Source organism: Notamacropus eugenii, chromosome 2, assembly GCF_028372415.1.
Source record: "Notamacropus eugenii isolate mMacEug1 chromosome 2, mMacEug1.pri_v2, whole genome shotgun sequence".
In the NCBI taxonomy this organism is placed as follows: Eukaryota; Metazoa; Chordata; class Mammalia; order Diprotodontia; family Macropodidae; genus Notamacropus; species Notamacropus eugenii.
Window position 1 is genome coordinate 118,003,778 of NC_092873.1, and position 17,559 is coordinate 118,021,336.

Genomic DNA, 17,559 nt, shown 5'->3' on the forward strand with positions numbered 1-17,559 from the left:
AAGTCATATAGTTCGTATGTATCAAAGCAAGAACTGGTACTTGGGTCTTCTTAGCTCTGAGGTCAATTCTTTTTCCACTTCACCAAGATGTCTCTCTTTTTACCATATATTATTAAGAGGAAGAACAGCTGACACCAATATATCTCTTCCAAGGCATTATTTCTTCTACTGCAACCTGGTAAGACCAAACTGGTAAGACTGGTAAGAGGATTTGAATCTACACCTTCATTCCAAAGACCTGTTTCCTCATAAGAAGTCTGTGATTTGAATGTAAAATCTGAGCCATTTTAACAGAAAAGACTAACAGCTCAGGATAAAATTAGCCACTCAACCATTTGCTATGTATACTTTTTTCTTTGTCCTTTTATTTCTTCTGTACTTCTGATACTCAAGATTACTATGCTAGCCTTGTTTTCAACCCCTCCCTATTCCTTTTCTCAAAAACTTTCAACCTGCAATTGATTCCTATATCTTTTAATTGTCTGAAAAGGACAAAGACAGGAATCCAGACAAGGCCAGGAAGCTCATTTTCTCCTAGGAAACTGTCAGGCAACTTTCTCAGGGAGGTAATGGGAATGGAACAGGAGACATTGATGAATTTCCCTTCTGAACAATCAATAAAAACCCCCTCAATCCTGCTCAGACTCCCACTGTGGAAGCAAGAACCATAATTACATTGTCAAAAATTCAAGTTGCCCCAGCTGATGGCAACCCCCTTTAAAAATGACGTGTGAATGGCAGTCAGTTTATGGGTGGTGCACCCTGATTGGCAGTCAGATTGGCTAAAGCCAAAGGCAACTGTGAAATTTCCCCATTGACTTCAGCCACCCAAGTACCAAACTGCCATTCATATGGAATTCTAGGACTTTTTAGTCATATTAACATATCACCACGACTAGTTGACAGAACTTACTAAGCAATCTGAACTCAATCATAGCTGTAGAATGTTGCAATCCTTACCAAATCAGAAAAAGGGGAAGACATAAGAAAGGGGCCACACAGGAGGGAGGGAAAAGAGGGAGAGAAGGGCCACAAAAGGAAGGAGAGGCATGAGACAGAGGAAGAGAAGGAGAGGGCTCAGGAAAAATGAGGGGAGAGACCTAGGGAAGGAGAAAGAAGAAGAGAGGGAAGGAGAAAGAGATTATAAGGAAATGAAAGAAGATAGAAAAAGGGAATAAGAAGGGGGGAAAAGGAGAGAGATGGGAGAAAGTGAAGTGTGGGAAGAAAGGGGAGGTAGAAAAAGAGGGAAAGAGAAAGAAAGGGAAACAGAGGGGAGGAGAGCAAGTAGAAGAGTAAAGAGAAAATGGAAAAGAAAAAAGAAAGAGGAAGGAATGGATGAAGGAAGGGAGAGAGGGAAGAAGGAAGGAAAAGAGAAAGAACAAAGGAAAAAGAAAGAGAAAGAAAAGTTAAAGGAGGAAGGAAAGAAGAGGAAAATAAATTTAAATCTGGCTTAACTTCATCTCCTTTATGACAGCTGAGCAGTTCAAAGCATATTTGCTTAGTGATTTTGATCTATGATAAGATATTTTGAAGTGGGAGGGGTGAGGGGACCTAGTGTTAGGGATGAGGAAATGGACGGAGGGAGAAGGTGGGAAAAACAACAAGGCTGACGTACTCCAATTTGTGCAGTTCCACACAACTCAAGCTGATGCTAAATTAGAAACAGTCAGAAACAGTTCCGTTTGATGTGAGGGATAAGATGCCAGCTGAAGGCCTCTAGCCTCCTTGTCATTGGGCACTACTCTGCTTCTGGCTATGTTGTGGGCTACACAAAGAGTTTCCAAGAAGCCCTGATTATAGCCGTGCCCGGGAATGGTCTGAATATGCTGCTGGGAAGCAAATGCAGCAAGAGCAAGGATTTTTTTTTCCATCCAAGAAAACTGATTTAAATCAAAAGGTGTTTTCTAGTTGGTGGGAGCAGAATCTAAAGAGTCAGGCAAGTTAACTCAAGAATTCAGAAGCAAACAAGTCTGCTTCTCTGGAAGAAGAAATTTTGAGTTGGCTCTAAGGAAATTAAAAAATTGACATGAAGTATGGGGAAAGGACATACACAACCAGAGGCTTCTTATTGGTCACTAATCTTGATCACTTCCTCCCACCTTGATTAGACTGTGTCAAAAAGGATTGGCCAGTGAGCCAGGAACCCAATCAATAGCCTTTAAAGAAAGTGACTCTACCCTCAAGGGCCCCTTTCTTCCTGTCTGCTGAGTGTACTCTACCTCACAACCCATAGGTATGGTAGCTGCTTACCCATGGCAGCAAGGACATGGTAGTCAACTAGCACCTACTAAGCACCTACTATGTGCTTGGCCCTGTGCTAAGTGCTGAATAACTTTTGGGTTAGGTAATCTTCAGCCTTGATCTTGGATCTCAGCTGACTCTTCTGTTCATGTTTCTTTCCCTAAGTATGGGTGACCAAATAGCAATACTAAGAGATAGACTTCAAACCTAGTGAATTCAAGAGAATTTGGCTTCCTCAATCAGTGCTGCCTGGCAGCAGGAGGAGCTTTCTATACGTACGATAATGTCTCTTAGAGGACAAGGTGACCGTTAACAATAGAATGAGCCCAAGACATGCCCTGGCTTTCCAAAAGAAATGGACACTGCAGTAGGTACTCAGACAGTAATGCCAAGGTGAAAGTGAAAGAAAGAGTCTCAAATAATATTTTATTTTTCGTAACCATCTTTGAGAGTATAATAGGGGTTATAGTTTCATGTTTTAAGTCTTTCTCAAAGGATCTTTAGGAGTGCTGTATTTTAAGCAGTTTCTGTGTGTAGAGAAAATGAGTAGCTGTCCTGTGTGTGATCTACTTTGTACATTGATTACCTGTCCAGAAAGGACCCTCTTGATCATATAAACAGGGACTCAAGCCAATGTATACAAGCCTTTTATCACTGATGGAGAATGATTACTGGATGTTCTCTGCCTAAGTGGGAAGTGGAGCTGCCAAGAGCTTAGAAAGGAGAAATCCTACATCTTCTGATTTTCTGGTTTCACTGCACATGGTTCCTGTCTCTCCATAGGGAGAGACCTCTGGAGGGAGAGAAAGACCCTGGGAAGAAGCCAGCATGTAGAAAGTCCAGTGCCTCAAGTAAGTCCCTGTTCCCAGTTTGCCTCATGAGAAACTTGGGGAAATTTCCCCTTGAGTGAGACTGAGGATCCTCTCTCTTAGTGAAGTTTCTGGCTGTCCAATATGTTGGCTTCTAGCCTGGTAACCTTTTTTGAGGAGAGCACAGTAACCAGCCACATGGACCCAATCTCCTGCTTCCCTCCTGGAAGAAATCAAAGTCCCCTTTGAAGAAGATGGTAAGAGGAAGGGCTCTAGAAATATTCACATCTCCCCATGAGCTACATTTAGACAAATCCACATTGCCAAACATAAACTACATTGGTAACACACATGTGTGCACACACATACACACACTGCAATCCCTTTTGAATACACCCTAGACCTGAACCAAACCTTAGTTTAAGTGATTTCCCTCTGGGCTCTGGGCTGGATATAAAGAAAACCAGAGACAATGAGAAAAGGCTGCTCCCTTTCTTTAGAGTCCAGGCTCACCCAGGACTTATCCAAGTACATATGAGCCTAGGGCAGGAACCCCTTAGTGAAAACAGGCATCCCACCCCAACCCATCCATATGATGTTACACAGAGTCTAAACCTGAACATATTTTTCCTATACCTATACTTCTCCATATCTTCTTATATTACCATTATTTTTGTGCATTAAAGAATCAATTTAAATACCACCTCCACCATGAAGTCTTCCTTAATATTCCCTCTCTTCCCAGAAATTTTTTTTTCTTTCTGTCATGTTCTTATTATGCTCTATTTTGTATGCTATCATTCAAGGCACAGCTCAAAGGCAAATTCTCCCATGAAGCCTTCCTTGATGTCCTTTTGGAGCTTGAAAGGGAGACTCAGGAATCACAGTATTTCTTTGCATATTGGATAATAGGGAGAAAATCATTGTTTCCCCTTAATTTATAAGACCTACTCTGGATGTGCCAGTCAATAAACCAGGAGGGCAATTCCCAAAAGAATTAGGAACAATGATACAGCAGGGTATCAAAGAGGGCAAAAGATCTCTTTCTGACCTCCTCTCTTCCAACTTCATCATTCACTCAGCTGTCAAATTTATATTCCTAAAGCATATGTCTGACTATGTTACACACACACACACACACACACACACACACACACACACACACACACACACCTATTCAATAAACTCCAGTGGCATTCTATCAACTCTAGGATCAAATATAAAGTCTTCTGTTTGGCATTCATAACCTGGTCCCTTCCTACTTTTCTAGGCTTTCTATGACTTACTCCTTTCTATGTACTCTGAGATACAATGACAAAATCCTCTGAGCTGTTCCTCACACAAGATCCTCCATCTTCTAACTCTAGGCATTTTTACTGGCTGTCACCCCTTGCCTGGAACTCTCTGAATCCCCCTCTCTGCCTTCTAGATTTCTTGGCTTCTTTCAGATCCCTGCCAAAATCCCACCTTCCTCATGAAGCCTTTCCTGAGCCCCCTTAATTTGAATGCTTTCTCTCTGTTGATTATCTGCAATTTATGCTGTCTGTACAAAGTAGTTTGCATCTTCCTTCTCCCATTAGACAGTGAGTTTCCTGAGAGCTGAGACTGCTTCTTGCCTTTCTTTGTACTCCTATCATCTAGCACTGTGCCTGGCACATAGTTGTTGATCAGTCATTCAGTCTTGTCCAACTTGACTCTTTGTGACCCCATAGACTATTGCTTTCCAGGACTGTCCATGGGGTTTTCTTGGCAAGGATACTGGAGTGGTTTGCCATTTCCTTCTCCAGTGGATTAAAACAAACAGAGTTAAGTGACTTGCCCAGAGTCATTGATAGGCCCTTAATAAAGGCATTTTCACTCAACTTGAGCTCAGATGGTGATCTGCTCTTGCAGTAATAACTAAAGATTGGAACACTCAGCTACAATACCTTCTGATGCTTTAATTATTCAATAAAAAATTCTCTTTCACACCTATGGTCTTTGTTCAATCACAGACCATCCAAATAAGCAGCATAAGTGATTGTATAATAGGCAAGAAAATACTTGCATTCATCTGTCTTCTAAATTACTGTTCTTTTGTATCACTGAGTTCCTAGTTCCTCCCATATGGGGCCCTGGGCAATTTGTTATGTAGTCTCTAGCTTCAATATGGCCCCAGGAAAGCAGGAAAGGAGCTAGGAAGAAAAATATGAGTAGGCCTTTCTGCTTGTAGCGGCCAGAACCACCACTGTGGTTGTCAAGTAGCAATATCTATTTTTAATTTCACAAACCTGGATGTGTATTTAGGGGGAGGGAATGGCTTGCTTTTATTGCCTACTATTGATTGTAAACCATATCAGTTGAGCTTTCCTTTCCAATGTGTTTTAAGCACATAAATGCTCATAAAGAACACTATACATTGGAAGCACCGACCTGCAAGCAAAAATTTGGAGACCATTAGGTGTGGTACAACTCACATATTGTCAGATTCAAATGATGTTTTTGTTAGTTTTGCTGTACCATTTTTTTCCTCTTCCTTTCTCTGTTTTAAGAGATGACTTGTAGAGGGTACAGAGGGGAAAGTATATATTTGGGAATTAAGGAGACAGAGATCAGAATTGAAGTCACAGATATCCAATTTGCTAATCTACTTCACTGTCAGCAAGGCACCTAACTCCTCCTAGATTCAGTTTCCTCATCTAGAAAATGGGAATGATATTTATTTTACCTATCCCAATGAGTTATTGTAAGAAAAGCACTTTCTAAACTGTAAAACACTATACACTGAGTTATTAATATTTTATTTGAATTTCAAATTCCAGAAAAAAATTATATTAAAAGTACTAGGACAGTCATCATCAAAGTATGGAGCCATCGGTCCTCCAGGAGGTACCAGGCGGTTCATTGGATTATACCAAAATGTCTGGGTGTGAAATGATCCAAGGAAACCAGAGAGAGAAAAAATAGCAGGATATTGTTCATTTTGACTAAGGTCTTCATAACTAATAACTTTCTCACTGCATTTTGATGGCATCAAGTTGGTATTGTAACAATGCCACCACTAGTGCCAGTTTCAATAATCAATCAGCAAGTATTGATTAGGTACCAATTATATGCAAGGCATTTGTATTATATGCTATGGGAAATCCCTAGTTTAAGATAGGGTGCCTTCCCTCAAGGAGCTTATAATGACTTAGATCACATATCTGTAGGCTTCTGGATAAAGGCAAGGAAAGCTTCCCATATGTACAAGGATGGAAGAAGCATGCTGGAGAGGTTTAGAAGACCTTACTGAAGGGGATCATTTTTGATACTTTGATCTCATGCCCTCGCCCCTTTATCATCCAGCTTTGAAAGGCTAAAGGACATGAAGTAGGCTGCAAGTTCTGTTTACTTAAGTGGCATGCTGATCCCAAGTTCAAGAACCACTTCTTGTTCTCAGAATAATTGAGGAGTGTCCTTCCAGAATGCTAGACTTCAAGATCACAGAAAAAGCTAGATGATAAACAAAAAAAAGAGAACTGGGGGATTGAAAACAGTGATCCTACAATGTGACCATAAAGCATCTGTCCACTCAGAAAGCTCTTGTCTTGGATGATCTGAACTATGACTAACAAGAAAGCAAAGGGTTCTGAGGGTTTAAAGACAGACATTTTAAAGTACTAAAGTGAATATTATTCCTAATGATTTTTTTTATATATAAACTGTCAAATTTCTATATTAAGCATTCACTTCTGTATCCCTTCCCATCTGTTAGTTTCCTAGCACTCTATAAATGTATTTAACATCACAAGAAAAGTGACATTGTACTCATAAGAACACTGGACTTGGGAGTCAGGAGATTTGAGTTTAAGAGCTAGCTTGAGATTTGAAGATCCAGAATAGACCCTGGGGGTGGGGGATGCGTACACATCCTCAAATGACCCAACTCTACCCTACTTCCTCCCCAGCCAAAGCTCCTAGAAGTGTGCAATTTGGAGAAGTCACTTAACTTTTATAAACCCCAGTTTCCTCATTTGTCAAAACAGATAAATGATTCTTGAACTACCCAGCTGAAGGACAGGATCAAAGAATATACTATACGTAAAGCATTATGGAAATATAAGCTCATAGCATCACCATGGCATCTTCCTAGAAATTCTAGTACCTGGGCCAAGTGTGTGGGGGGATGGGAAGTATAGAGAGAAGTCAGGAAACAAGGCCCAGTGGGAGCAGATATGCAGATGCTGGATACTTTGAAGCTCCTACTGAGGAGGGAGTAGGGTGGAGCTGGGCTACTCAAGGTCATCAAGGAACATCCTCCTCCCCCTAAATCCAATTTTTGTGGAACTTCCCTGGACCCTCCAACTCCCAAGGAGTAGGTTGGGGGGTGAGGGGTGGGGGAGGGTAAGCAAGAGACTAATGGGTAGAAGGCAATGGGAGAAAGCAGGGCAGCATCCCCTTGGAGGCATAGGCCACTAGAACCAGGAAAGAAATGGAATGTGATAGAGATGGTACCCATCCTATGTATGGCACAAGATTGTCTGAGATTTATGAAACATGGAAATCATAGTTCCTGATGTCTGGCACCCTAAACAAAACCTCAATTTCTCCACCCTCCCTAAAGTTCTGCGAATTATTTTTAATCTGGCTCTAATTGTTTGGAAGGCTTATCTTACATTAAGCCCAAATGTTACCTCTTTGCAACTTCCACCAACTCAAAATTTGCCAATTAATTTTTTTTTAAATAGACTAAAGGAAAAGCTTCTGTTTTAGAAAATTGGGGGTAACTGGTATTTATTGATCAAAGGCCAAAGTGAGGCACTGTAGGGTACAGAAAATTGCATGTAGGTTCCTCATGGTTGTATTTGTATCTTCAGTGCCAAGAATATAGTGGGTGCTTAATAAATGCTTGTTGATTGATTGATCCTAAGTCCTTTCTTTGATCTCTGGAAATCTCTGGTTGAGATTAAAACAGAAGTCTCTCTGGTTTGATGATGGGTTGTAGAAGCAAGAAGAATCAATAAGTATTAAATAATCATGATAGCAAAGGTTTTATGATTTCATCAGTATGGGGGAAAACTGCCTCCACCATCACAGATCACAGATAGTAGATAAGTCCTAGGGAGTTGCCTGAGGCACACAGATGTAAGTAATAATGACAACACAGAGACATTATCCAGTTTAAAGGAATAGCCCCATGCTGAAACCAGACTGGCCTTTCTTCCACATCATTTAACAAGCAGAGGATTCACTAATAATATTTCCCAGTATATCCACATTTAACCAACAGCACAAATGATGAGTCATTTGAGACACCGGGTGACCTATGTCCTGCCTATGATACACGCTGGGTAGGTATGTGATGTCAATTAACCTTTCAGTGCCTCCAAAGAAGTCTAAAATAAAATTTCCAACAAACTTTAGTGGGACAAGTTCACTTCTGGGAAGGGAATATGAACACAGATGAAATCTCAGTCAAAATCAAAAGTAAAATCTCTAGCACACTCATTCTACAGCTCCCCAGCTGACTCACCATGGAGGGACAACGTTCCATTCCTCACAGCAAGAAATTTGGCTCCATATGGAAAGAAGGTGGTGGAAGGAGAATTCCCATGCAGGCGGATCAGAGCTTTACCATGGTAAGGTTCTTCCTGGGATCCTATCTGGAGCTCACCACCATGAGACACAAGGATGCAGTGAGCATGGAGCTCTATGGGTCCTGGGCCAGTAAACATCAGCTTACCACCTAATTGTCAAGAAACACAATGTTAGAACCTCTGACAAGACATGTATTCTCTTCCTTCTGGAACTCCAGGGAAAGAGATCTTTATTTAATTCCTTAGTAATACAGTTCAGCCTTATTGTTCTCAGGAAATTGTTCCCCTTGTCTATTCTCCTGCTGGAGTTTGAACTTATTCCCTCTTGGTCTGCCCTCTCTAAGCCAAATTATAGGGGTCAGGCATACAGCAATGAAACTGTCATGTTAAAATGCAAGGTAAAGATGGCTATGAAAATGGGTAAATCAATAATGAAGGTGTTTGCAAAAGGAATTCTGGGACTATATGTTTAAAAAAGATTTAAAATAATTTCTTTTAGTGACAGTAATAATTTTAGCTCTCCTGAAATCTCGCATCAATACATTTGTGTGGACTTTAGTCCCAAGTTATTTATTCTTGTTTCCTCAAATCTAACAAGTTTCAAATAATGATGGAGTGAATATTGATGATATTTTATATAAAAATTTAGTGCTCTAAAGAAATGGGATTACTGAATTCTGAAGACAACAGTGTTTGGTTGAGGGAAAAACGCTCAAAAAGACCCATTTGAAAGAGAAGAACAGGGAAGGATATAGAAGGGAAGGGAGGCAGGAAAAGAGGGAAGAAAGAAAGGAGGGAAAGAGAAATAGAAAGGAAGGAAACAAGAAGGAAGAGAGGGAGGGATGAGAATTTTGTACAGTATCCAGAGACACCTAAAAATTCAAGAATGGAGCAGAATAAACCAGTGGACTACCAAGAAAAACCAAAGGTAGATAAATAGTATCTGCATGATACAAAAATTCTAGATGAAAAAAATCATTAAACCTTCCAGATACTCAGAATCACATTGACTGCATGTAGACAGATCACCTGGATTAGTTACTGATTTTTTTGTTACTTTTCATACAGATTACAGAATAGTAAAATCTTGGAGGCAGAAGGGCACTCAGAGGACATCTTATTTCTGGACAAGAATCCAGACTCTTTTTGAACACCTCTTTTGATAGAGTAACTCACTACCTCCCAAGGAAAAACAATAATTGTTGATTCATTTTTCCTTATATATCAAAATGAAATGTGACTCTCCAACTTCCATTTTTTTCATAATTTCATAATTTTCATTTATAGCAAAGACAAAGAAAGGGAAAAGCATTTGTCCCATATTACCCAACGAGCTAGATTTTGACATGATAAAAAAAAAAATTCTGTTCTCTAAAGTCCTTATCAAGTGTTATATCCCTTCAAATTTGCTTTTTGGATCAAGTCAAATTAGATCAACAAGCATTTATTAAGTGCTGACTATGTAAAGCAGGCACTATTCTGGACACTGAGGACATAAAATATAAGAATAAACAGAATCTATACTCCTTGAGCATATGTCCTATTACAGGAAACACAAATTAATGAACGAATGAAAAGTATTTATTAACTGCTTATTATGTGCAAATCACTATTCTAAGTACTAGGTGTCCAAATAAAGACAATTCTCTCAAGAATTTCACATTCTAATGAGGGAGACAAAATATTGTAGAAATAACATCTCAGTTGCAAACTATATGCCAAATATAGGCAAGGTAATTTTTGGAAGAAACTAGGAATTCTACAAGTTGTTGGTGAAGATGGATTATATTCCAGCCATGGGGAACAGCCAATACAATGACCCAGAGATGGGAATGGAACATCGTGTATTAAGAATGTCAAGAAATCCAGTTTGGCCTGAACTTAGAGTATAAGAAGGGAAATAATGGATACTGGAAATATATGGAAATCCCAGAATGGCATAGTTGTTTCTACAAAGGATTAAATTTGGTTTTAAAATTTGTTGCTATGTTCTTACGAAGGATCAAATTTGGTTTTAAAAGAGCGTAAAAGATGCTATTTCAAATTTGAGAGTGAGGCCAACTAAAGAGGCTCCAAGTGTTTTATTAACAAGAGGCAAAACATTGCCAGGGCAGTATCACTGTGTAACCCTTTGGCTGCTGGAGAGAATGTTGCAGCATCCTTCCTCAATACAAAGAGGAAAAGCACTAAGACTTAATTAATTACCATTAAGTCAATGCTCGCTTTTATACTATGGTTTTTGTCCTTTACAGATGTCTCACCATAGAAACCCTGCCTTAAGTATTAGCTTCTGTTTCTCTGCCATTCTCTGTTTATGTGTCTCCGTTACAGTCTTTGTTTCTGTCTCTGTCACTCTGCATCTCTCTTTCTCTGCCTCTGCCTCTGTCTCTATCCATATTCAAAATATGAAATAATATATACATGAAAAACTCAGGGTCTCCCAAATATCTTAGTGTAGTTTCAGGCCACTAAAGCTTAAAGCACACTGAGATTTGGGGGACATTGTATGCTCATTTGTGGCCATTTTTCAATTTTAATGAAATAGAATTAAATTCTTCCATTTTACTTTAGTATTTCCCAAAACATAGCTTATCCCAGGCTTCTTCCACGCCCTGATATGTCCCAGATAAGTATTTATTGTCTCCAGCAACTGTTTCAAATGTCATAGTGTTCTATGGCTAGGAAATACAAAAACTTAATGGGGAGGATGGTTTAATATCCTACTGGAATTTCAAGAGACAGAGTATGGCTGAGTATAAAGATCTAGGAGTCAATGGCCTAGACATGATAACTGAAGTTAATCCCCAATTAAACTGTTTTTATAAGAGAAAAATACACAATTTGAACTATTTTCCCCTTTGTCAAAAATATAAACCATATACAGCATAAAAGCATTATGCTTGATGTCGTTACATATTTTGTATGTTATGGGGAAGGTAAAAATGAGAGAACCAAAATGGTTTGAAATTTAAAAGTAAACAAACTGGAAGGAAGACCTATGACCTTGCTCTCCAACCACCTACATCCTAGGAAAATTCAAGGAGGAAATAGCAAGGAAAACACTTCATCAGTATAAACATTAAGAATATACGTACAATACTTTGCTTCTCAAGACTTATTTGAAGAATGGCATATTTTGTATAAGTCAGCTTTTCAATTCCTTAAGAGATAAATTTCTATTTATCTCCTGAAACTTAGTTGGGCCTCACTTTTTTCCACTTGTGTAATCACTGTATTTACAACTAGGAAATGTTTTCTTTTTTAAAATAGAATTTAACTATATTAATAATAGCTAGTTAGCACTTGGGGGCAGTTAGGTAATGTAGTGCTTAGAGTGCCAGGCCTGGAGTTAAGAAGACTCATCTTCCTTAGTTCAGATCAGGTCTCAGACACTTCCCAGCCGTGTGACCCTGGACAAGTCATTTAGCCCTGTTTGCCTCAGTTTCCTCATCTGTAAAATGAACTGGACAAGGAAGTGGCAAGTCATTTTGGTATCTCTGCTAAACAAAACAAACTAATGAAGAGTCAGACATGACTGAATAAAAATTAGCACTTACGTTATTCTCTTAAGTTCTGCAAAAATCTTTACAAATATCATTTCGATTTATCTTCATAACAATAATTTATCTGGAAATAGATACCAAATGAAGATAGTAGCACCCACCTCACAGGGACAATTGTGAAGATCAAAGAAAATTACATATGTAAAATCATTGGCAAACCTTAAAATGCTGTAAAATTTTCACCATTATTTTTGTTTTCATTGTTAATGACTTCATAGAGTATTTGTGATAAAGGCATTTTACAAACTTTAAAACACTAGATTAACATGAACTGTTTGTACTATTTCTCTGGTCATTACCACGCACTTACTATATACATCAGGTGCTGGGCTGAGTACTAGAGACACAAAGAAAAACCAAAACACTTTCCTGCCCTCAAGGAGAGTATAGTCTGATAGGGGAGAAAACATGTAAAAAAACTATTGCATGCAAGACATACACAGAGTAGGAGGAAAGTAATCAGAAAGTGAAAAGTATTTGAGCTGGGAGCTCAGAGGAAGATCTTTGAAAGGCAGGATCTGCGCTCTACCTTGAAGTAAGAGCTATCGATAGAAAGAAAGGTGGGGTGAGAGAGAGAGAGAGAGAGAGAGAGAGAGAGAGAGAGAGAGAGAGAGAGAGAGAGAGAGAGAGAGAGAGAGAGACGGAGAGAGAAACAGAGACAGAGAACTCCAAGCATGGGGAAAAGATAGTGCAGACACAGAGATGGGAGATAGAGTCCTTTATAGGTCACTGGAGGTAGTACAATGCTGTAGGAAAATGCAGTAAGTAGAAAGCAGAGTCAAGTGTAAGAAGACTCCAGAGGTACAACAGCGTCTGGTTGTGAAAAGCTTTGAAAGCCCAACAGAAGACTGTATATTTGATCCTTAAGGTAATAAGGAGCCACTGACATCTGTTGAGTAGGGGAGTTATATGATCAGAACTCCATTTCAGGAAGATAACTTTGATTTTGGCAGCTAAGTACTAGATGGGTTGGAGTGGGGAGACACCTGAGGAAGGGAGATCAATTAGAAAGCTATTGTGAGAGTCCAGGTGAGGCCACTACAGAAAAGTCTGAAGTATTATAATTCTATTGGCATTCAGGTAGAATTCAAGCTAGCAAACAACATTAAAAACCCCGGTTCAATAATACAAACCAATTTCATGTTCCTCTAACAGTCCAAACCACTAATACTGCTTGGCTGATCTGCTTAAAACAAATTATGTTTGAAGGAGAAACCCTGAATAGTAGCTATTTTTATAAGTTCCTGTCTGTCTATTTTGCCTTCAACATACTTAACGATGTTTTCCCCTTGGTACTGTATTTATAGGCAGCTAAGTGCCTCTTAGGTTTGGAGTCAGGAAGACCTGAATTCAAATCCAGTCTCAGACACTTACTAGTGGTGTGACCCTGGGCAAATCACTTAACTTTGCCTCAGATTCCTCATCTGAAAAATTAACTGGAAAAGGAAATGGCAAACCATGCCAGTATCTTTGCCAAAAAAAACCCAAATGGTGTCACAAAGAGTCAGACACGACTGAAACAACTGGACAAGACATCAATTTCTACACTTCATGCCCTTTGTTAGATGCTCTCTATTTCACCTAACGCAACATCTGGTACAGTTACCCTATAATGAAATTATTGACTAAATGACAACCATTGCCAAGGAACGTAACATAGAATGGCAACACAAGAGGATCAAATACGGAACCTAAGAGCAAGAGGAACATATAAGGGAGGAGGAGGGGCAATTTGAGAAGGAGAAGAACCTGAAGAACTACTGACCCAGAAGCTAAGGGGAAAAAAGTATCCAAAAGAAGGAGAATACCTGAGGGATTCCTAACAGACTCTTGAATTATTTCTAGAACTCTGTTTGAAAAGAGTAGCAGTATATTTTTCATCAAAAGAGTACAAGACCTGGGTTCAAGCCCCATCTCCAATATAGACTAGTTGTATGACCGTGGACAAGTCACTTAAACTTTCACTGCCTCCTAGGTATTGTTCCTGATTTTGTCTGCACTTCAAAACCATGCCACCTCTACTGCTGGCACTTCCTAAAATTTCCCTCAGTGTTTAAGACCTTCATGCCCTGGAACAATCCACTCCTGGGAAACCCACTGACCCAGAAATATCCCTCTGTAAAGCCCACTACACTTCTCCCAGTAATCAATCTCTCCAGGACACTCCAATTTGTGGAAAGGTAGAGGTTGACTTGCCTTCTTTCTTCTGCCAGCAAGACTGACTTCCTGACCATCCCTCGCCTCCACTAGGTACCTTCATCCTTCTCCTTTCATCCCCTTTATATGTTTTGTCTTCCTCCATTAAAACTGTAAGCCCCTTGAAGGTAGGGAATGTCTTTCTTTTGGTTTATATTCCTATTTCCAGTGCTTAGCACGTAAGAACTTAATAATTTTTATTTCCTTCTTCCCTCCATTTTCTCCTCTTTTCTTCCTTCCTTCTTTCCTTCCATCTATAGAAAGTGCCAGTCTGCAAGGTAAAGGAATCTCCTTATTCCCTATGCTGATGAAATCACAAATCCAGCCCCCAAAAAAAGTCTCTCCTCATTTGGATTGTTAAACACTCACAACAAGGAGTCTGATAGAATGGGATAAAAAACCACTGATTCTGGAGTTGGAGGTCTAGAGACTCTAGGGGGGTTCATTCCATTTCCAATACTGTCCTTCTGATCAGAGGCCAGTCACCTCAGTTTGTAATCTGTACAATGAGATGAGAACTTCGCTAGGTGAACTCCCAGACTTCTTCTAGTTCTAGGATCCATAACCCCTTGTGGAATTTCTTCTTTATTTTTTTGACAATTATAGAGGCCATCACCATTCAGGATGACCTAGGTGGGGTATATAGTTCTGCCTAGAGAAAAGAAGACCAAACAGAGAAGGCCTAGACCTCCCTCTGGTCTGAGCATTCAAGGACTACTTGCTCTACCCAGGGCTGGTCGGAGAATGCTGTTTGAGGAAGCTTAAGGCCAGAGCCTGAGATCTGACGGGGATGCATGCAGCTCCCTTTTGTTAGTGGAATCCGGATTAGGTTTGAGCCTGATCCAGTGGAGCACAGCCTAGGAAGCCTTCGAGGTGGGCTTGTCCCCGGCCAAAGATGCGGAAAATCAATTTGGCTGGCAAACGAGAGCCCCCCAGAGCTCAGTCCACGCTCTATAATCCTATCCACCAGCAGCTCAGGAAATAGATGCCCGATCCCTCACATATTCACGGAGGATAGGAGGCATAAATCAGGCTTTACGGTTTGGGGGCAAAGGAATGGAAGCTCTGCCTGGCTACTAATTAATCAAATCTGGGCACACCTAAATCCCCACAACCTGGGACAGCAGCCATGCATGTATATAAGCACTGCCACTTTTTTTTCATTTCAATTAAAATAGATATCGGATGAAATTTTTCCCATTAGCTGGTATTGCTTATGCATCTCCCCTGTTCTTCCTTTAATTAAAAAACATGCTTATTGTAATACTTGCCAGAATCACTTTAACGGTATTTTAATTGTAATGTCTGTGCCTGATTAGAAAAAGAAAATATGAACTAGAAATTGCCTGCAAAATGTTCTCAGGCTGCATGGTGGAAGCACATGGATACACATGCACACATATACATAGAGACACATATGGACACATACCTCCCTCTCCTGAGAATGGAGGTCATGCAATATTTCATCAATTAACCTGGTATTCCCATCAGAAATGGGCAACATAGGAAAATCCCACAATAGGACCAAAACCAGTGAAACTCAAGCTCTCCTAACAAATAGCACTCAAGGGAAACATTTTTCACCAGCACACAGTTCTCTGGGAGGAGAAGCAGCCAAGCCCAGTCACAAACACACAGCTCAGGAGGAGTCCAGTCATGCTACCCCCAACCTATAACTTAGGGAAAATGGAGCCCACAGGAAAGAGGGGTTGGAATGGCAGAATGATTCTAGCTCTGTCTGTATAATTCTACAAACTTCCCTTTTTTACAGACAGTTTAGAGATAGATGATCAGTCTCCAACGAACTTCACTGCTCTGGGAAAACTACCCTGTTCTTTTTTCCCATTAACTAATGTCATAGCAATGACAGTAGAAGAGCAAATTGTACATTCAACTTTTCTGGAAATTTCTTGCCCTCAACTTAATTTCCTTCTGACTTCAGCCTAACATCTTTCCAGCCTTTAACCTATAGGCATAGGCTAATTTGCCTAGCCAACATACAGTGCCTCAATGCACAAGGAAACAATAAATGCTACCCTAGGGAAGTACTCTCTGACAACATTTCCAGATCAATGAATTGTAAAGAGTTATCTAAAGCAAGCACCTGCTGTTTCTGATGTTGGTTCATTACTAACTAGAAGGTAAGAAGTGCACAGTCATTGGGCGAGAAGAAGGCTATACTGGGCACAGCACTCACTGCTTCTTTGAGAAGTCCTTAAACTCCTTCCCAAGGACTGAAAAAGTCTATCCTCAACCGGAAAACCATGAGAGTATTAGAAAAGGGTTTGTGTTCCTTGTTTTGAGTGTGTGTATGTTTGTTTTCTGCCTTGATAGAATAGTCCAAACAGCTGTGGCCAATAAGCAAACACAAGCATTCTGGACTGATCTGTGGCATGCCCAGGACTATGAGCTCAAAATCAGCTTGTGAAAATGAAGTCTATAGGCAAGCACCTACATCAGAAATCCATTCTTTACCTGCTATCTCTATGAAGGTCAAATGAGGTGGGGAATTGAGATCATTATATGAAGTAGTTCTCTACCACTCTCCATCCCTTTCCTCCCCTCCTACTCCCAACACTTCATATTTACAAATATATGTATATATATATATATATATATATATATATATATATATATATATATATATATATATATATATATACACACATTTATATATACAGACATACAGATGTGTATATATACAAGTACATACAAACATTCTAAAAATAAGTATAGATATTATATTGAATGGTGAATGAGAGGGAGAGATAGTTCATCAATAAACATTTATTAAGTACCTACTATGTGCCAGATATAACGTTAAACACTGGACATATAAAATGAGGCAAAAGACAATCCCTTTCTTCTACGACCTCACAATCTAATGAGGAAGATAAGCAAAAAATATGCATAAATTATATATATATATGTATATGAAATAATTAAAAAGAAGCAAGGTGCTAAAATTAGGAGAGGTTGGGAAACTCTTCCTGTAGAAGATGGGATTTTAGTCAGGACTTGAAAGAAGTCAGGGAAGCCAATAGATAGAGATGAGGAAGGAGAAAATTCCAGAGGTGGGAGATCAGTCAGTGAAAATGCCTAGAGCTGAGAGATGGAGTGTCTTGCTTGTGAAACAGTAAAATTCAGTATCATTGAATTGAGTAGTAAAGTGTAAAAAAGACTAGAAATGCA

At 39.6% G+C, this 17,559-nt stretch overlaps 1 protein-coding gene across 10 annotated transcripts in view; it reads right to left on the reverse strand.

The window, feature by feature from the left end:
• PKHD1 (PKHD1 ciliary IPT domain containing fibrocystin/polyductin) overlaps positions 1–17,559 on the reverse strand; it is a 640,097-nt gene that overhangs the window by 379,150 nt on the left and 243,388 nt on the right. For all 10 annotated transcript variants that reach the window (XR_011974315.1, XR_011974316.1, XM_072642432.1 and 7 more), the window contains one exon: positions 8,545–8,757. Coding sequence is in view for 8 of the 10 variants with exons in the window: in XM_072642432.1 (XP_072498533.1) it covers positions 8,545–8,757 (213 nt within the window). In the remaining 2 variants the exon portion in view is untranslated. The remainder of the gene's footprint in view (positions 1–8,544; positions 8,758–17,559) is intronic.